Below are 22,651 nucleotides of genomic sequence, written 5' to 3'. Positions count from 1 at the left end.
ATGGCATTATTGTCTTCCAGCTTTCTGTGACACAAATGCCTGAATGTTGCTATCACCAATTATACTCTGATGTTGAATATTTATCCCTTTTTGGCTTGCACACAAAACGACTTTTTGCTACTAACAGCTCTAGGCTCCCTGAATTCTATATTTGAAGTAAATACACCAACCGAAACAAAACTATGCTTAAGCTTTGAATCACTGAGAGTGCTGTCTCAATTTTGTGTAAATAATGCAACTGTACCTGGAAGCTGTCCATATAATTTCAAGCTTTTAAAGCTTATGAAATGTACCATACCAATCTGTCACAGTTTTATTTAAAGTCATGAAATACATTGCTGAAGTTTTGTTTTTGCTGTCTTGGCAAATCCGTTAAATTACACTCCATTCCAATCAAGCATTTCAAATGACATCAGAGAAACTTCCTGCATACATAAATTTTGCTGAGTGCCAATCAATGGCAAAGCAAAATCTCTTCAATGCTGTTTGAGAAAGATATACACTCCAACGAGTACTGATGTGGATTTGGGATCTCATATATTCAGCTGAAATGTAAGAGTATGCAGATGATATTCTAGTCTTAAAACATCTATCTAGTTTTGCATGTGTAAACTCTACCGTCAGCATATTCTATAACAGCATGGAGCAAGCTTTCTCAAGAAACAGCCTGTATGACAGTGGTACAGTATCTTTGTTTACCAGAAATTGTAAAATTTTAATTATTCTGAAATCTGCAGAAAAAAAAATAGAATACATTCCAATATGTAGTAACCACTGAAGAATCAAGTTTGACTGGAGAAAAGGTACATTTTTATTATTTATAAGAGCAGGCATCTCAGACTAGAGCTGCTCAGACATCCTGAAATATCTAGTCTCTTTTGGCCCAATTCAAAGGTTTAACAAACAATTTAGAATTAGGCAAACTGAGAGACAAGGAAATCCAACTCTCTCTCCTTATGAAGAATACGAGATCAGTGAACTCAAAAACACCAGATGTTTCAGCTAGCTTTCAGAGAGTATGATGAACTTTTGAAAAAAAAAAAAAAAAACCACAAAACAAACAAAGAAAAAAAAGGTAAAGAAAATGACCTCTCCCTCTATCCAACAATAAAACAATATGAGATGATGAAAGGAGAAGGTTAAGATTTTTAGGACTCGTGTCTGACTTCTTTGGAGGTAACTGGCAACCAGCACTTTTCAAGACAGGCTACCACAAATTGGGAGAGCACTGGACTCTTCTAGATCTGGATTAATTATTATATATAGATATTTCTTTCATTCAAGAAAACTTCAGGTGCTGTGTCCACTTTCTACTGGTGTTCTGCCAGAGAGTTAAGTTTGCCATCATGAGGTATTTAGATGGGGTAACCAAGAGCCAGCTGTAGATGATGCATGTACTCCAAATGCCTAAAGGTGGAACTGAATGGTTGAAATGCATTGACATTCTGGATTGGTAAATCAAAAAGCTTTCCAGTTTTTTGTTTTCATCTCAGCTGGTACACAATCTACTCAGGTGCCACATTTCAAAAAGCATTAGTTGCAAACCAAAACCTCAGCTAAGCGAGTTATATGTTGCTAGAACAATAACCTAGTGATCTCTTCAACATTATTAATAATGCAGCAGGCAAAACAGAAAGGTCAGCTGCATTCAAATTATTTATTGAAATAAGTAGACAAGTGTCTACATTATGAAAGCTGTGTATTTTAAAAATGCTTTTATGAAGCTATTTGTCACACTTATTTTAAACTAGAAAAAATAATTTTGGAATTGAGGCAGTTTCCATTTACTAGTTTAGATTTTTATTGTCCAAGAAAGAACTGTTTGGTTCAGAATCATATTTCTATTCTAATTACTCAGAATCTCATTAATATATATAAGCTAATATTTAAGATATTACATTTTATTTTGAAATAAGAAAAATAGATTTTTCTATACTGACACTATAACAAAATTAACAAATAGCTTTATAGCAACCATTTTTGCCCTATTGAAGTTTTGTAGTAGTAGACTGAAAACATGCATTCAACCTCAGTACATTTTAATTCTCTGTAGCAAATTCTCTTGAGAGTTTCAAATGGATTATTCCTTTGTCATATCCCTTTGTCACAAAAACTTTCATCAAAATGTTCTTTTTCATGCACGACTACTTTGGCATTTCCAAAAATCAAAACATTCACTTTAAACAATTTAAAAGACAATATCAATGTTCATGCAAGGAAGGAAACATGCATTTTCAGAATGTCTAAATGATATTAGATGTTCAGCCTGGGTTTCACTTACTTGGCAGTGATGCAACACTGTAGAATCAACCTACCATAAAAATAAAGATTCCTATTTGCTTCCTGCTCAGCTGTATTGGAAGTTACATAAACATGACAGTTTTTCTATTAAAATACCTTGAACTGAGAAATAGATTGTTTGCATCCACTGGGGCAGGGCAGGGGCAGGAGGGTGGGGAGGAGAGATGGGAGGGTGGCGGGGAATGTCTTTTCCAAATTCTAACATAAAATAGGATTAAGACATCTGTTTGAGCTGGTGGTGTGATGGCTAAGGAGTGCAAGTAATTGTTCGTATATTAGGTTAGTCAGAAAGACATGAGAGGTTGATTTATGACGTTGAACCTTCTGGCATTTTGCAGCAATATGTATAATTATACTTTAGTTGTGATTAAGATATGTTATTAATTGGTTGTCTAAGGGAATATAATATTTACTAATTTCAAATTAAACTGTTGCGTGGCTGCTAGCATACAGCCGCAGTACAGTGAGTTTGAGTCTAGTCTTTCTACCAAGACACTGAAGTTTTACTCAAGTACTTCTGAAAAAATTATGCACAGTTTAAACTTCAAGCACATGTCCAATCTGTTTAGTTTTAATGACATCACTCACTTGAATTTTTAAAGTGAACTGTTAAGTCTTTTTCCAGGATTAGGCTGACATATGGGTTTTCCATAACTACTCTTGCATACCCCTACTGCAAGTAAGGTAATTGGGAATTTTACAGACGTATAATCTAAAGAAAATTATATTTCCTTCTTTTGAAACCTAATTTGGATTGTGTAATCTACTAATTTTGTAGAAGGGAAGACAATTTTACTCTTAACCTACATGACACATTTAGAAAACTAGACTTTTACAGAGAAAATATTTACTATTAAAATGAACATTTTATAGCAGAATTATGGGATACAACAACTATGCCTGTTTTGCGATCAGATTTCAAACATAAATTGAAATTCAAAACTTGTCTACTTGGTCTACATCAGTGTTTTGCCAAGATAGCCATGTTATGGAAAATCACAGCCTTAGCCAGCAAATCCCTGGAGCTGAAACAATTATACTCTTTGGGCTAATATAGGTTACTCCATTTGAGAAAATCATTTAAACTATACTGGCAAAGGAACACTACATCGCCACAGAGAAAGGCTGCCAGTATAGTCTACAAGTATAAGCATACCAGAAAAGCCCTTTTAAAACATAGACAAGCCTGTCATTAAACCTACCTCCTACCTTAAGTAAATCCATAGTGAAATCTTGTTACCCTCCTTTACAAAATTCCCTTGCTCTGCTTCAAGACATGATCCTCCATCAGCCTAAGGAGCCCATGAAGTTGGCTTAGTTGATTTAATCCTAAATTGAAAACTTCTTTGATTATTATTAACCAACGGCCTTAATTCCCAAACCACGGCAAGGAGATACTCTGAATGTAACTTTTGAGTGTTCTCTCTGTGCCTTCTTCCTGATCCAGATATTGCAAAGCTCTAGCAATATATTTTCAGAGTCTCTCAAAGAACCAGTCATGTCATATTTCTCTAAACTGTTGTTGTTCTTTCTGAATACAATCTTGACTTTTTCAATCTGTATTGTTGTGCGACCTCAGGTTGTGGGGCATTTTAAGGGTGTCTTCATTGTCTACGTACTTTTATTTCTTTAAGTGAAATGCGAAGATGCATTTCCCTGGTCACCATTTCTTGCCAGTTCAGATTCTCAAACAATCAGATGAAAGTATCCTCCTATTTTGTCATGATTCAGCTGAAACCAATGTCAAGGCTCCCACTGACCTTTCAGCTAGAATGCACCAATAGGTTGCTCACATTTCATTTATTATATTTGCATGGTGGAGATAAAATCTTCATTTACTAAGTCTGGATGTGGTACTATTTATGGCAGTGATACAAATGCATACTAGAATATCAACATTGAGACATTTCATAAGCAACAATGTTCTATGAGGATATTAACTGCAGACAAATGAGGTGCAACTCGAAGCAGCAACCTCTGCAACAGGATCAAATAACTAGGAATGTTTGCTGTGTTTACCTGCTAGAACTGTGTCTAGATGTAATATGCCAAGATAAAAGTCAAATTTTCCACAGTCTTAACATACATACAGAGTGTAAGGTTATTCATTTATGAACTAAGATGAGTTTATAAACTTGCAGTTGAGAGAAGAGGAAATCCATAACACTTCAGTGGTTTGTTTTTTTTTTTTCTGTTCTCCAAGCTACCGTAGCTGATAATTATAACATAGTTTCTCTTATGAGGTTTTGTTGCTCTCCATTTAATGCTGATTTTCCATTCTTCAAAAAGACTGCCTGAAACTTTTCCATCCAACTCTCCCACAGCATACCAACAATCCATAATAAATTCTGCCATTCCCAAACTGAAAGAAACTAAAAGGACTATTTCTAGTTATGTCTTGTAATTCAGGCATTTCCTACATAATTTATTTTAAAACTTTTTAGTCTTTTCCTTGTCACCTGACATGTAGAAAATGTCCTGTCTGACTCTCATCCTAACAAAAAAAAAAAAAAAAAAAATTGAGCCAGGAGTTACCTCCCCATTATCACGTCCCCACACCACTAGCGTGATCATGTCACACTAAATTAAAATGTTATGACTACTCTTGCTCACAGAGATCTGCAAAATGCACCTTCTGGTTGCTCTAAGTATAATACAAGGTCACCAATGCTTGCAGCTTTTTTCATGATTATCTGCCAGGAAAACGTCATTCTTTACTTATGCTGTCAACCATCTTTACAGCAACTAACCAGCCTATAATAAACTTTGACTTCTGCTAAGGAGTAAATCAGCAATGAGTAAACTCTGCTATAAATATCCTGTTCTCAGGCCAGCTTTCTAGGAATAAAACCCTGGTAAAAGTGATGCAGTATATTAGTATATCAGAACTGGTTTTTAATCTCTTTACTCTAAAGAACAGCCATTTGATTCTGCAAACCCTGAACTGTCTGCCAACTGAGGCTGCAAAATCTCTTTTGCAAACAGTGAGCCACAGAATAATATTGTCCATCTTAGTAACTGCTCAGTAATAGAGAGTAACATCTGCAGAACATCTTCATCTCTGGCACAGATGCCCTGAAGCACTTATGAGTAGAACATACTAAAAAACAAAATTATCTTGCTATATGAATAGTAAGAAAATTTGAGGCATCAGAAAGCTCTCAGAGGAAGCAACACACATTCAAGAAGGACTGCAAACAAGACAAAATGTAAGTAATTATTTCTACTTCTTTCCTGAATTGCTTAGGGACAGGCATTGGAGTTCATAGGTAAAGAGATACTTAAGCAAAATTGTCTGAAGCAAAATAGAAAATAGACATTTGTTTTCTGGCGCACCTATGTATATCTGATGGAAACCTGGCTAAGCATCATTAGCCCTATTCTTTCTTAATACAGTAATTAATTCTCTTAATCATAATCAGACTCTATCCTTGGCCCGTTAATGCTACATTACAGCTGACTTTACTGCTGGCAACTTAGTCAAGGACTGCTGGCAGTTTTGTTTCACTGTGCCTTTATGCAGAGTTGATTTGATTTACCTTTAGACAAGAGACTTTCTTCTGCAGGTCTCTCAGTGTTAGAAAGACAGTGTTACCAACTGTCTCTCTTCATGCCATTCCTACCTTGAGTTGCTTGGATTTTGTAAGGCATCCTCTTTTTATCAGGTCAACCTCAATGAAACTGTTTTATAGATAAAATCTAAAGGAACAGAACTGTCTAACAAACTATGCATCCCTATCTCATCAAGGCCATGTATGTCTTTGATTTGACCTCTTGTTCTTTATGTTTTTCTTTTATCTTACCACCTTATCTGAAATCTCCTGTCTCTTTTACTTTTTATCTTGCTACTTCATCTTCCCCTGAATATATTGCACTGTCTTAATAGTCCTCCTTGTACCTCATGTTCTGCAACTTTTAGAGGATTTTTACTTACAAGTTTTATGTACTATCATGAATATATTTCACTCTATAGCTATTTGTGAGATAGCCTGTAAAACCCTCAGTGCTCATCCATTTAAAGCAAATACTATATACATAGTACAGCAAGTACTACATTTTCAATATCCTACTTCAACATGCTTCCTAGCCTGAGTATTAAAATCAGTTAGTTTAAATTCACTGGCTGAGCATTTCAGAAATCAACGCATATTAGCTGTCTTCATGCCAAATGTTTATAAGTGACACTCAGATTATTGTGAGCTTCAAAGTAATACTTGAAAATATGATGCCTTCCCAGAATACCCATGTAAAAGACCAGAAAACCCAAGCATTAAAAAAAAATCACTAATGACTGGAAAATATTTGCTAGTGTTTGATTTTGCTACAAATTCTGAGTGATAATTATAGTTGATAGTTTATTCTCTCTCTAATCACTCAATCATTTACAAGGAGGATTTAGCAGACTTTGGTCAGGAAAATAAGAGAAAGCAGAAGGATTTGTGTGCACAGTTAAATATAAATGAGAAAGAAATGTTTTAATCCAAGTTGTCTTTTCAATTTCTCGGCCAAAACTTGAATCAAAATACTTCCATGATCTTGAAAAGGCATTGTTAATGCTTCAGAGATTTCTGTGCCTCCGACTACCTATTCCCGTGATGCACACAGCCCTGTCTTTAGGTGAAATCACACAATATAGTATGGAACTTCTATAGGTGAAGCTTGTCATGATAGAGAAATTCTGACTAAAGAACTCATTTCACTTAAGAAATACTAATCAAAGAACTGAAAATTTTCACAGAAAACAAACAACACTGAGAAAAATTTTGGCAGATATTTTCCAACTAACTCTAAATATAAACGTAGGATGTACTTCATTCATTATCCTAGTTTCCGGGCATAGAGCAGTTCTGTACTACCATTGTTATGTTTTGGCTTGCAATATTCACATTGTCAGCATCCCACTTCATCAAACCTCTTCCCAAATAGTAATACAGAAATTCTCCTGTTGCCTAGTATTTAAAAAAAAAAAAAAAAAAAAATCACTAATCAAATATTAGTGAAAAGCCACTAAAATAAAATTGCAAAAAGAGTTAATTAAATCTTCACTGAATTTAGTCTTCCTTACACATAGCGAAGCACGCAATAAAATTCAAAACTTACTGAAAATTAGATGTTCATATTCTCTCTTTATCATATTCTTATTATAATATATTTAAGATCAATAGCATGAAAAAGAATGAGTCTGCAAACTTCATAAGCCCTATTTTATGCACCTCAAATTAACTACAGCACATACAACACAACTCTGCTACAGAACAGCTCTAAGGTTATCATCATTGCTCTTGCCTGAGATTTTCTTGTAGAGAATTACTTGTCATTCTCTCTACAGATTTTGAAAATGAAACTCATTCAATCTGTGAATGTATCTCTGTGCACGTTCACGTTAGGCACCAATTATTCATACAGCTTCTTTTTAATCATAACAGCTTTTATTCCCCCGTGACATATCATACTAATCTGCTCCCAAATTACCAAAACATTCAAAGAGCAATAGTTCACCCTTAGTGTAGGAAGCAGATTTTCCAGCTTATAGAGTTATACTGATAAATCAATTTTAGTACACAGTCTATATCATGCAACCTGCCCCCTGCCCCAGCCCGAGATTGTATGTTATAATAATATGTGGGGCCATTGGACTTGATGTGATTTTTTTTTTGGACAAAATGGTGTCCTATTCAAACAGTATCAGCTTCAATGCCTGTGTTCTGTTCAGAAGACCTTTTATGTGTTTATTTAATATGTTTTATGGTCACTGAAAAATGACGCATTTCTATATTAGGCAAATCGCATATTTGGGAGAACCATGTTCAAGGAAAGGCAGAGCATTTCCCCTTCCAAAAAAATAGAGAAATATTTTCAATGTAAGTCATATCAGAACTTACTAATTTACACGTTTCATTTCCATAATACTAGTAGTAACTAGTACTGCATATGTTAATTGTTCTAAAACGCTGAACGAATAATTTTCAGTTAATCTAGCATACTAAAAATCACAACTATTTTTATTGCTAACCATTTTAAAATGGCAATGGTCAGTAGAAGATAGGTTATTAAGTATAATTAATTGATATACTGGGACTATAAATCGTTGCATTATAACGCCCTTTTATAACTTTTCAAAGCATTCATTTTGGCAAATTTGTCTAGAAAATTGTGTAAATAATGCAAAACCTGTTTTAAGATTTTGGAATTCTAATGGTATATAATCTCAAGAAGCACCACTGCACAAGGCACTGGGGTTTGGAGCTGGGAGTACTGCTATTCATACTGACAGCTGTCACCGCTTCTTTCCACTTGGGTGAGTCTAATGAGCCAGTCATCACGATAGACCGCTATTTGTTTCAGAGCTACGGCTTTACACCAGGAGAAAGCAAGTTACTTGTGGGCAAGCTTATAAGCTGACACTCATACAAGCAACTAAGATGGCAAAACTGAACTCAGAACTGCTCTAGTTAACAACAATACCTTTCTCTTGCACTTTGATAACGAAAGCAACTGGAAATTACACATCTACAGTCCAAATCAGCCTCAACCCAGCTCTTCTATACAACAGATACCCCAGATTGCTTTTGGTGTATCCCATACTGACCAGTAAACCCAGATGCCTCTTTCCCTATGGTTGCCCCCATACACAGTAAAGGTTTTATCACAGTAGGTCACCTCTGTTACATAGCAAAGGCTTTGAGAAACTGTCATCCAAAAATGAGAACAAACACCAAACAGAATTATGGAAACACAAAAGATGCTTTTGAATGAACTACAGTAGATTTCTAACAACTTCCATTACTTTTTGTATAAGGAATAGGCATATTACCATGTAAACACTAAAATAATCCATGAAAAGATTAAATAAAAACTTATTACATGTATATAGAATGAACAGATTTAAAAAACATGAGACATCTATCTACTGTTCAGAGATTAGATTATTTACAAGATGTCACAATAAATTTGAGGGAACTTTGTAGTTTTAGCTCACTATTTTTCTCACCATTTCCTAAAATGTTTCCAATTATAACTTATTAGGAAATAATTTTCTTCATTTCACAGTCATGGATCTTTCTTAAAATCTTAAATAGATCTTTCTGAGTTCCTCTTTTTTAAATTCCATCCACTTACCAAACAAAGACACTGTGATTTTTTTGTCTCATCTCTACACATTACTCACCAACATTGCACAAAGAAACTGTTGTTCTTTTGACATTGCATCTCAATAAATGGATTAAATGAGCTGTGAATATCAGCATTTAACCAATAAAAAGAGATCTTTATTTATTTAAAATGTATCAGCTCTGCTTCATCTAGAAGGCTAATTGAAAAGGCTATTCAGGTCAGCTGTGATATTAGAAGACAACTGAATCACAATTAATGCTACTTGAAGGATGTGAACAGGCTAGAAGAAAAATTAAACCACAGCCATTAAAATTTAATTTGACTTAGTGAAGCCATTAACATTCTGGTTTTATGCAGTGGCAAGCATTCTAAAAATATTTCCATATAATTCAGAAACCCAGAATTGACCCTAAGGGCAAATCAGAAAAAAAAGAAAAAGGAGAAAAAATATTTTAATACTATGATTAGAAGTCTTTCTTTGTATATAGTCCTTCTTTGTATATATTGAGAGTTTTTGTATATATGTGTATTATTGCTGTCCACATACAAATATATATACATAACTTCTCTGCTCACAGCAAGTTTCTCTCTGATTCACTTTTATTTTACTGTTGCTGCTTTTAAAGTTTTGCATCTTACCTCCTCTATCAGCAGGATTCTCTGTAACAGGACATTTCTGCTTCTGATAATGGCCAAATTGATCTATGTAGTTAGCAGGCTAAGCTCAACTCAAAACTTTCATACACTAGAATAACTTCTTATACGAAAAGTCAACTTATTTACCATTTGTGGTCAAAACCAGTGAATTGTCTAACCAAACAGCATCCTTCTTACAACCTGATAAAGCTGTGAAAGTGGTAAAGGTTTGAGTAGAGTAGGGCATGTAAAAAATATTGAATCAACAAGACAGATATTGAAAGGTTTTGAAGGAATACACTGTGCCAAGTACTCAATTGTCTCATAGATTCTTACAAAGTTGTTCTTGTCTGTGACTCCCAAATACCTTAATTCATCAGCTTCTACTTCATGATTCATCATGGCTAATAATAGATTAAATGAGTGGAAAAATAATCAAAGCTCTAATGACAAAAGGAAGTGTCTGACTATTACTCCAATAGATTATCTTCTACATTAACTTGGATGGCCATTAATCTGGATAAAAATTTTCTCCTTTCTCAACTTATTTTTTAATGGGTTACAGAAAATTAGAAGCAGAAACTACTGATAACCTCTGTTCTTCCCCAGTTGTAGTGCCTCTAAGTCCTGGCACAGATTTTTATTGAAAGCATCCCAATACCTCAAGGTCAAACACTTCTAAACTTATGAATTTCGGTAACGTGAAGATGTTTTACTAAGCTTTACAACCAACTAGATTAGATTAGAACATTTCTGGGTTAAAAATATCATCCAAAGTGGACTATAGTTTATCAGAGGCAAAGCTGTGTTCATGAATGATAACCAAACTGCCTGTTTGTGGAAGAATTGCTGGATTCTTCTAAAGATCTGTTTGAATTAGAGTGTGTGCGAACTACCATATCAGCTCAAATGTTCAATGAGCAGCTTGCCTCACAGCTCCTTTATAGCAAATTTCTCTCTGACGAAGTTAACAGCAGATAAAAATTTTACTTCTTATAACAGCAGTAGAAAAAAGCAAGCAGAAATTACAGTATTTGGACTTCAGCAGCTGGGTACAGCTTGTATCTTCCCTTATTATAGATCATGTTTTGGAGTAAAAAAAAAAAAAAGCATAGAAATAATCGTATCTAAGAATAGTGTAAATGCAAAAATATACTGTCACAACAAGGGGTGAGTAGAATAAGAAACCTCTGCTTATGAGTTTGTCTAAAAACTTCATGAAAGCAACTTCTTCTAAATTGATTATATTCGTTTGAAGTCTGACACTATTTTAACCCTAGATCTGAGAAAAAGGAAAACAATTTGCATAATAAGATTTCAAATACGTTTATTTCTCAGAACATAACAAAGATTTGGAGTCACTTCAGGTGTTCTAGCCTCATTGTAGAACATCTACAGCCTGCTAAAGAATATCTTTATTAGAAGTATCCTATATGAAAAGGTCAAATAGAGCTTTTGATAAGGATTTATCAAGAATAAATAACTTTAGTGACTCAGAGGCCACGTGACTAGCTCACTTAAATAAACCATGAAGTGCATACTAAGAGCTTGGGAAGTGTAATATTCTCCATATATTCTACCTCGCATTCTCTCATTTATGAGCATGTGTCAATACAGTCAGATAATTGCGATGCCAGATGCCTTATACAAGTCTCATTTCCGAAATGAAAGTGCCACAATAACATTAGTTATTCATCAGTGTGTAAGCCTGTAAAATAATCTCTGGAAGTGTTTCTTTGTCCCAGCTATTTAATTTTACTTTATTTCTGAGATTGAAAGTAGGGATATCTTTACATGGCTTTCTTGATACACAACAGGAAAGACTAGAGCCCTGCTCCATGTCATTCCTTTATGCATTCCTTTGCCTTGTAGAACATGTCACTGCACACAGGAAAAAAATTTGTGCACTGTAACATACAAAAGCATGGTAGTGCTGCCTGACAAAAACACTAATCCTGTCCTGTGGTCTCTTCATTGGTTTTCTATTAGCAATCCTTATCTTCAAATGTTACAGACCCTCAAGTCTTTATTTCTAAATGACAGTACAAAATTCAAGCAAGGAGATAGTGATCTACAATTAGGCTCATGTTAGAACAGAATTCCGTAATAAGAGAGTCTGAGACAAAACTTCCCTGAAGACAGATGTAGGACAGAGGAGTTAGCCTCCCACCCAAACAAATACTAGTTATTCTAGCACTAGTTATTCTGCTTGCTGCATTGCTGAAGACAGTTGGACATCTTCTTAAGAACTGCAATATGAAAACTTACCTAAAACAAAGTCAGTCCTTAGTCTACTTCACTCTATTGTATAGCAAAGACAGAAGCAGCTAACAAAAGTATGTCTAAGTAAATCACATTTAAGAAAGTCAGAACTGAGATTGTGATACCAATAGGACGCCTAGGTAATTTCTAAACTATATGTTACTACATCATCAACAGGCACTATGTCCTTATATCATAGCCATATATTGTAATTTAGGCCCACTCGAGACCAAGCTACATAACCTCTCGCTCACTCCCCCCACCCTCCAGTGGGAGAATTGATACAGAAAAAAATGCAAAACTCATGCTGAGATGAAATTTTTAAAAAAGCTAAAAGAACAACAGAAGAAAGGAAAACAGAGATGGAAAACAAACAAATTCAATAACAGAAAATACTTACACATGTAATTCACAGTGCAATAGCTCACAGCAGATCCTAATACCCAGCTTCCTCCCAAGTAGCAAGGGGCTCTCCTCAGCACCCTCCTCACTCATACACTCAGCATGATGTCACATGGTGTGGAACAGCCCTTTGGCCAAATTAGGTAAACTTATCCCAGCTGTTGGCTAATTAGTAACCTATCCCAGGTGGGCCCCCAGTCACAGGTGCCACCAGCTCCTGTTCCTCTCCCAGCCCAGGTGAAAAGTAACTCCTAGCCAGAACAAGGACACCATACAATCCTGGTGCTGCAAAGCTAGCCACAAGTATTCGAGTGTGCTACACAGAACACACGAAAAGTGAAACCTAATTTGCAAATAATTTGTGAATCATATGGACAAAGCACACAGAAAGGCTAACAGAAAGCCATACTGGAACTGCAGTTAATGAACATGATGTTTTATTAATTATTTTATTTGAATTCTTATTCCAAATAGTTTTCTGAACTTCTCCAGTCAAATTTGGTGTTTGTCAGTGTGCATACTGAGATACAAATAACCAGTACAGATTGAAGCCATAAAATACATATACTATCTAAAGCTTTCACCAAGCACTTTTCTCTTACGAAGCCCTCTATCTAGATCACCTCTTGTGGCAAAATCAAATAGCAGCAGCTAAATCAAGTTAGCAAAACCACAAAATCTTGCAGAATGTGGTGATAATGATTCAGCCCATTAACAATCTTTTACTGAAGTCACTGTGAAGTCATGTCCTATACATAGACCTATGGGAGAAAGGGGCAAAACTGGAGTATTCACTGCCATGAAACCTAATGTGAAGTTCTCTGTCTGCTTGTCAGTACTAACAACCCTGAAACAATGCTAGTATTATTAATAGCATTAACACACTGGTAATAGGAATCAAATTTTCTGTAACATACACTATATACAAGATGAGATAATGCTATGACTACTGAAAAATCCTTAATTCTTGTCATAGTATAAAATTACTTTTTTAATAACCAGGGGAAAAAAAATTATCAGGTCCTTAGTTTAACTCTCATTTAAAAGTGATAACACACATTAGCCTAAACTACACTTGCACCTTGGAGATACTTGGGACAAACACAGTACTAATCAGGGATGTCACACACTGAAATAAAGTTTCTTTTCTCCCCTTGTCAGGTCCTCTCTGTAACTCAGTACTGCAAGGGAAACTTCACCCTCAGCAGTTTTTGTAACCTGTAGTATGAAGTGCTCTTCCACATCTCAGAATTTGTCCCATCAACTTTGAGAAGAAAAGTCTTAATTCTCAGCAATTCAAAGACAGGCTGAGCAATGAAAATAGCATCATGCCAATTCCCTAATTCAAATAGACTGCATGGTAAATTCAGTCTTTCTGATAGCATTGTCCATGGTATGCTTTATATTGCATTATCAGCATCTTCAATATTTCCTTCTCTACAATCAACCTGATAGGCCTCACTAGACAGACAATGAAATGTATTCCACACTATATGGGTGTGATTTATTTATTTTGTAACTACAGTTCTATTTCTGTATTTCCACGCATTTCAGTGTTGTAATTTCTGTTTCAAAATGACCCAGGTAAGTGTCAGGAAAAGATTTTTTTTTAAAAGGAAAAAAATCTCCCAACATCTCATATGAAACTGTACCAACTGAAACTCAAGGAATATGTTTTACAGGCACTTAGCTAAGTGTCTGTGTAGGGGAGTAACAAAGGATAAAATAATACAGATTTCATTAATTTGTTCATTTCTGCTCCCAAGCTATTTCAAATTAGGGAGATACTGAACGTTTGCCATTATGACCCTTTATTCCAGTTACTTTTAAGTCTTTATATTCCTGTATGGATTCAAACAGCTGAAAAGAGAGTTGCCTCCAACAAAACAGTATTATTGCTACTTCCAAACAAAGACACAGAGAAAACACTTTGGATTAAAGATGTTTTATGAGCTATTGTTTTGTGAAGACAGGCAGAAAGATGAAAGAATCGGAAAGAAAAGGCATCAAGGAAGTAGCAGACACTGAAGTCTGCTTCAGTAATATGACCCCTGAAAAGAGGTAAAAGAGAGAATTTTGGGGCTAAGCTGAAACTATAGAATGTTAGAGCAAAAGAGGAAATAAATCATATGCAACTGGCCAAAGAAGCAGGTCTTGATATGTTCTCAGTGAGATTGCATCAGCTTTTCCAAAATTAATGCCTTACTCCAACAACTTGTAGGCCTGGTATTTTGATTAAAACACATAGATCCCAAGTAGTAATTTGATTTTCAGTTCCTGTCTACGGCTTTTTTCCACCATTCTGAATTAGAAACACATAAACAGTAGTCTCCAGTACTACATAATATGTAAACAGATAACTACTCACTTAAAATGGATAACTACTCAATCCCACAGTCCTGCTTCATTGACACAAGCAGTGATCAGTGTCCTAACAGTCTCCAGTCTATCAGCTAAACCTGTGCTCAAAATATCCTTGTCTCTTCTCTTCAAGACTCCATCATTTTCGCTATCTGTTGTCCATCTTTCTCTTTGTTTTCCTGTTGCTCTCTAACATACAGCTGACAGCCAAGTCTGTTCCTGCACTTGTGCTTGCAATTTGACTACTAAGGGACCAATGCCCTGATGCTTTTGTACTTTAAATAGTGGCTTCTCTTGTGTTTGCTCTTAATCCTTTGAGCTGCTTCTTCATGTATACTTGAAACATGGTTCATCTACCAACATCCATGATTATGGCTGCTGTAAACAGCAACTGGCATTAAGAATAGTACAAGAAGCAATGCAGAAGACTACAGGTGAAAGCTAAATCAAACCAAAAGTCCATGAACAAGTATGCTGGGGTTTCAAAAAAAAAAAAAAAGCTATTATTTACTTGAATTTTATACTATGCTTCCTAATTTTGATTAAAAGAAATACTGCAACATCCGATTTCATTAAATTACAGGAATATAATGGAAAAGGTCTAGTAACTCATTAAATATTTTAATATCTAGAAACTCATTAAATATTTGTTTTATTTGTTAAGTCTGGAAAAAGAATGTAACTTTCCTGTAATTCATCTCTACCCTATTGAATCTCCATGACTGCGGATCACTAATGGAAGTTCTGGTCCTTGCAATTCATCCAGTCTTCCCGCATAGTAAGTAAGGTCTAACTCTGCAGAGATTAGTGTCTATTTGTTTAGTCAGTGTTTACTGCAATGTATATTTCTAACACTACAAACTCTGCCTTAGCACATTTCAGTCTCCTGTGACCAAGTTTTCTTTAAAAAAAAAAAAGTGCACAAGATAGTCTTAAGGCTATTGTATCTTTTTTTTCAAGCATAGCCTTACAACAGTCTCAGCCTTGGGAATTCAGATCCACTAAAAGAGAAAAAAAATAAGCTCAAGTACAGTATGTGATGTAAACACCATTTTTCCAGCAAGTTATTCTTAGATTTTGTTCTGAAAAAAACCAACCATCTATAGTAATAAAATACTGGAACCTAAGAGTGTCAGGATTGCTGTCCCATTTAAAGAAAAAAAAAAAAAAAAAAAAAACAAAAAAAACAAACAACCACTGAAAACAAACTGATACTTTCCCACTAAGCTACTTTGATTTTTCCAAGACACAAACCTGAAAACAAAACAAAATAAAAACAAAAAAAAACCCTTTTTTTGTGCATACCTGAATAAAACAGCCAAGTGACCTCATTTGTTTTCACTCACCTCCTGAAACCACCAGTTATGGTAACTAAAGCATCTGGTAGAAATGTACACACAGTATTCTTGACAATCAAGCTTACTGCACCCGCTTCTGCCTCAGTTACACAGCTAACAAGGTCCTCATAGTAAAGAAACCCTGGAAATCAAAAGGCAAAAAAGTGCTGATCACTCTGTAGAATTATCAAAATCTACATAGCACCACGTAAGCCCCGTGTGAAAAAGCCACCTCTCACAGAAGTTAAGCCACACAAGTTACACCGTGGACAAAGGGAATGCCATCTAATAGGAAGAATTAAGAAATGCTCAGTCTTAAACCTGAGACTATAGGCTGTTTTGGGACATGTTGTGGGAAGAAATATATTTTGATCCAGCCTCTTCAGGAGTTTTTTTCTTCCTCCCCATCTTTCTTGGAGTCAGTCTCCTGCCTTGAGTCTGGGCAATTGTAGGCAAGAGACAGCCTCTTCCTTCCCTCATCTTTGTCTTTATAGTTTATATATATTTTTGTCACTATAATTTGTTATAAATTGTAACAGCAGTTATAACAACATAACCATCAGCATAATTGCTTCACTTGCTGAGAACCTGAGTAAAAAAAAATTACTCTGAATTCCCTATCAGCTCCCATCAATGGCATTTCTGGATGTACTGCTTACAAAGGTGCTCTTCCCAAAATGCTGGGTTTCTACCCAAGTACAGGGCTCATACAATTACTGGTTATGTGAAATTTGCCAGCTGTCTTTACGTCTGATCACAGAGCTTGTATCAAAAGAGCCCAGTCCTGCAGCTTGCTTCAATACATTTGGATATGATATGTAAAAGAAAAAAGGACAAAGCAGCATGAATGTGGGCAAGCTGATCCAAGGGATTCTGAGGTGATGTAAAACACATAGATTTAATGCAAAAATAAAGTTACATTATTTTAATGTCATGTTATATGATCTTGTTTTCTGTATGTAACTGATGCTTTTGTTTAAATGGGTCTCTCTAGGGAAACAGCACACACACATACAAAAGAAGAAAGATCTATAGGGAAGCAACATTATTTATTTGACCATGTTTAACATTTTAAAGTAAATATATGCTGGGATTATGGAAGTAATTTTACAGGTATTTTATTACAAATTTTGATTTACCACTAAAGTAGGGCTACCTTGAGGGAGACAGGTCACTTTTGCAAAGTAGTTCTGGGATTTCCTGATACTGTAATTTTTTTTTTTTTTTACAGCCTATGCAATAATGACCCATTAATAGTTTTGTATATATGAGCAGATTTCATTGCGTATCTATGTAAACAAAAAAAAAAAAAAAAAGGCATAGTCCTATGTTTGAATGACACCATTTTTAGTTAGGAGCCCTGTTACTCCAAATATTCTTTTTAACCTAATAATTTAGTATTCACAAGACACTGCTGCAAGAAAATAGATGTACAAATGAACTCTGCCTCCTCCTCTGATTCTGTTTTCAAGTGCTTAGAGCACAAAGATACAAGTTTTTATAAGACTTTCACCTTACCTGCTCTCTGCATTTTTGTCAGCTTCAGGGTCTTGTCAACTTTTACTTCTTCCAGAGTTCGTAAACCCATTCTGTACCATTTCTCAGATGTCTTCACTCCCACTCCAAAGACTGAAGTAAATTGCTAAGGTCAGTAGAAGAACACATATTTCAGTGCCATTTTCTAAAGGAGCAGTGAGTTAACAATAAGTAGGTAACAACAAGGTTTCACAGGGAAAATACTGGGCAGAACTTATCCTACATTGAAGATAAATACTAGTGTAATACAAACATACACATTCATCTTCCTTTCTTTGCATACAAATGTTTTTATACATGAGAAGTGCTCATCAAAGTGAAATCTAAACAATAATACAGTAGCATTGCCAGCATCTTTACACGATTTAGCTAAATGTACACTTTTCAACTAAGGTTTGAAACAAGTAGTCTATTTTTACTGCACAATTAAGAAATGCAAACAACAATGTTAAGTTCCTTTTCACTAACTTCATATAATAAGAGCTACCTCGAGACTATCTTCCCAATTTGACTGACATTATGATTTTGTATTTTATGCACTACCAGGTCTCAGTTGGACACAAGATGTTGGTGTGACAGCACCAGATGGTAAGTACATAAATCTATTCTTATACCACATTCTATAAAACACACATTTGGAGGTCATGCCAAATACTGTTTTACAAAATGGGATTCAATTTCAAGTGCAAATGGTAATTTTTGTTTGCTTGCACATTATAAACAGCCATACCACTCTTCAGTCCTCATGTGAGCCAAGCTAAATTCTGACACACCACATTTGGAGTGCAGATGTTTCTATTTTGCCCACTGGAAAAAAAAAATTGCCCAAATCTACCAGTTTCTGAAGTTTTTCTATGCTTATATTCAATTTATTCCAAAGTAATTTTGTACACTAACTTATTCCACAAGAAAGGATGTAAAGCAGAAATGTCACAGTTGTAAGCATTATTCAGTGGATCAATATCTCAGATGCACAGTGATATGAAAGCAAGATGGAAAATTTTCATCCTTGCCCAAAAGCATGTTCTTTATGTTCAGTTTGTCAATACTGAAGCTCTCAATAGTTTATTTGTACCTTATAGAATTTAATGAGTAGCTGTGTAAGACACAAATAACTGCTGTTTTCCATTGAATCTACAACGTCTGAATTCCAACTATGCTAGCTTTATTTTGTGTTTTTCTAATGAGATTAGTTCCTTGGAAATAATTAAGATAAAGAAAAAAGAGAATAATGAAAATCTTGTATAATAATAAATAAGAACTACCCTACATTTTACACATAATGGATGAAATTACCTATTCTTTGTCTGAATCATGGGTGTTTATGAAAGAAAGTGATTTTTTAAATACTTAGATTGTTATCTTTTAATGTTTCTGCTAGTGCTAAAAGATTTTGAAAAGGGTCTATTACTGGGTTTAGAATGATTCCAAGAGACTTAATTAATATTGGGACAGAGAACTAAAGGAAATTAATTCTACACCACTGTCCAAATTTTTAGAAAAAACCCACATTATTTTCTTTCCATGCTAAGATTCATTATTCATTATTACTCAGTATATTTATAGACATTAATTTAGAGACATTGCCAAGAGTGCAGTGTGAGTAGCAGGTAGCCCATTTCCTCAATGTGTATGTGAGCATTGCTCTTTTTCAGCTAGTGAAAGTGAATTATATGAACTTGCTCTCTGCAGCAACCACTTCCATAAGAAGGCAAACTGACCATATCATTCATGTACCCTACATCTAAAACACAGACTGTAAAATTTATGTCAGTCATATGGTAACTGTGGTCCTGGCGCCAGCAGTGATCTTTTAAGTCATGATAAATCATTTGCAGCAGTTACAGAACCGTGCTAAACAGTGAAATTTAGGTATTCTTCTTGGCTTTCCTAGAAACACATAAATAATTGTTGTGAAAAACTGGCTACAGTCACTTTAGCCAAAATATGCTATAGCTTGTGCTCATCTAACAGAGCCACTTAAGTTTGTTGTAATTTGGCATGTGAAACAAGACATAAAGCATATTTGATATAATCTGTCCCCTGAGAGGTTTTATTCTAATTTCCAAGAACACCTATTTTCCGAGTATTTCTACAGATGGTGTCAACAACTATCACTGGACATACTTTCATACTTGTATTACGGGTCACAGAGAATGGAAGAATCTTGTAATAGCTGAAGTAGAAGTGAGTAATGCAGTCAACATTTCTTTTACTCTCTGATTCAAATTTTTCTGAAGGCACAAACAGGATATTTTTAGAGATTAAAATTTCAGATAAAATTGAAAAAATATTTTTACAGTATATATTTTTCCAGTGGACAATTCACTGAAAATGTAAGAAATGAGAATTGCAGTACTTATGTGGTTTAGATTCCCTGTAACTATGAAGAAGCGTGACCATGACTCTGAACCTACAATCTGCCTAACAAAGAAATATCTCCAGTCCTCTTCCTTCTGCCTCACACTAAAGAGAATTAAAACACATCTGAGTCATCATCTTCACCTGGAAATTTCTTAATGCCAGAATAAGCTGATGTAGTGTTACAATGATAATAAAGTGAGAAAAAAATAAATCCAATATCAGATTAAAGTTGCAGCAAAGAGTATGCATTACATTAGATTTCAGGGGAAAAAAAAGATTGTTTAGTTCAAACTCAAGAGTAATTGTGTGTACATCACATTAATTAGAAAGATAACTGATTCCACCATTATTCCTTACTCTATCTCAGTTTCTCTCTCTCCCCTTCTCTTTATTCAAGAACTAACTTTCTTTATACTTGATACTGGATGTTCCTTTATAATAAAATTGATGGTTATGTCTAAAGTCTGCTAAACAGAGGAAAACATATGCAATTTTAAACAACAGCAACAAACTTCAGAAGAATTACCTTAAATGATTTGTATCGTTCATCATTTAATACTTCTTTAGCTCTAGAACTCTCTCCTTCTTCAATAATCTCCTAAACAAAGAAGAATGTTACTTAAGAAAAAAAACAAGATTATGCTAAGATAGTAAAATAATCTAAAGGAAAGTATTATCAATAATGTAAAAACATGAAGAGCACCCTTAGCGAGCATATTGTTTTATTCCATTAGAATCAAATTCCTCAATCCCTTTTGAGACAGAAAATTACTGAAGGGTGAAGGAGAAACTGGAACCACAGAATAAATTTCACAGTACTTATTTACTTATAAATTTACTCAAGGATGAAGTAGAAACTGGGACCATGGAATATATTTTACAGTACTTATTAACTTATAAATTCACATCCAGAAAGCAGGTATCATAAGCTACCAATGGAGTTGTCCTGAAAATTAGTTTTTATTATTTGGTTGAATTTATTTCTCTTAAAAGCAAGAGCAGTTTAAGAACAGATACATTTTTTCTTGGGTTTACAGTTCATTCAGTCTTTCTGAAAAAACTAACAAACAAAAAACCCTCCACCAATAAAACCCTCCCAAATAATCTTTTTTTTTTTTCCTGTGGGATCATAATTAAATTCCCAGTCTCCAGGGAGTAGGTACAAAGAGCACTTCAGAGGCTGCATTCTTAACTGGTGGAGTGAAACAAGTAGCCAGAGTGAATCACAACACTCAGCAGTGACCTCTCCAGACAGCTGAGACCTACCGATCAGCTGCCTGCTGGAATAATAGCACCTGAGATGTGGGGTCCTGAAAAGGCTAAGAATTAAAGAAAAATGCAGGGAATACTGAAGCTCCAGTAAGAATGTAAAGTTCATCCATCATCTAGATAAAAGGCTCTGCTATAACTCATAGCAAGGTAGGATTTAACATTAAAGTACTAAAATATTTACCAGTTTTGCAAAAATAGTATTTCTAATAAAGCATTCAGTCGAGGAAAGCGATGTTGCCAAGGGCAGAAGTCACATGAACAAAACAATTTACACTTAACCTGCCACATTCAAATCAGAGCGAGCTTTTAAAAATTGCATATAAAGGTGATATTGCATTACTTATTAATTTATATTTATTCCTGAGAGTAGGGGTTCCATGACAAAACCTTATGTTACTACAAAAGGTTTCCAGAAATCATTACATTCTTAGTAACAAGGATAATACAATGTTATTACACGAAATACAGAAGGTCGTGAAAATACACACAGATATCAATGCTGCACTCCATGACCTCTAAAAGTAGATCTGTAAAAGAATAAATTGGCAGATAATTCAGAGGTATGTTACCTCAATGACATCTCTGACTCTGTCTCCCATGCAGGGCAACCCTTGTATATCTTTCATTCTGGTTACTGGAAATGGAAGAAATTTCAGCACAGAAGCTGCTCTCAAAAATTCCAGGCACAATATTTCATTTTCTTTGAACTCATAGTTTTCAGCCATTATCTCAAAGGCATCCTGGGGCAGGTGGAGGAGAGAGGTGTAGAAAAAAAGTTGAAGATTAATAAAAGCTTAAACTATCCAGTATACTCCTTAGAAAAGTTACTTTGTATGCTAATTCAAGAAAGATTCCTTTATATTAATGTGAAATGATAGAGTTCATTAAAAAATTCAGCATCATTTTCTTTTTTTTTTTTTTAAATACCACTTTAAGTTTTCCAGGCATCACAAAAACTGTATTTTAGAGGCAAATATGGGGACAGATTCTGATCTCTAACAAAGCCAAACTTTAAAATCTTTTGTGAGATAGCCTTTCACATTCTGTGCAGATCTAATGAATCAATG

The 22,651-nt window shown here is 34.8% G+C and overlaps 1 protein-coding gene across 1 annotated transcript in view; it reads right to left on the bottom strand.

Annotated features, from left to right (window-relative positions):
* Positions 1–22,651, bottom strand: part of DNTT (DNA nucleotidylexotransferase) — a 92,902-nt gene that overhangs the window by 49,702 nt on the left and 20,549 nt on the right. Inside the window, exons 4-7 of the mRNA XM_086752586.1 lie at positions 22,154–22,324; positions 20,839–20,910; positions 17,931–18,054; positions 16,422–16,554 (exon numbers count right to left, since the gene is read on the bottom strand). Coding sequence (XP_086608712.1) covers positions 16,422–16,554; positions 17,931–18,054; positions 20,839–20,910; positions 22,154–22,324 — 500 coding nt within the window. The remainder of the gene's footprint in view (positions 1–16,421; positions 16,555–17,930; positions 18,055–20,838; positions 20,911–22,153; positions 22,325–22,651) is intronic.

The sequence above is a fragment of the Chlamydotis macqueenii genome, chromosome 7, assembly GCF_036417535.1.
Source record: "Chlamydotis macqueenii isolate bChlMac1 chromosome 7, bChlMac1.mat, whole genome shotgun sequence".
NCBI classification, from domain to species: Eukaryota; Metazoa; Chordata; class Aves; order Otidiformes; family Otididae; genus Chlamydotis; species Chlamydotis macqueenii.
Note: the sequence above shows the minus strand (reverse complement) of the source record. Positions and strands in the feature narration are given on the sequence as shown.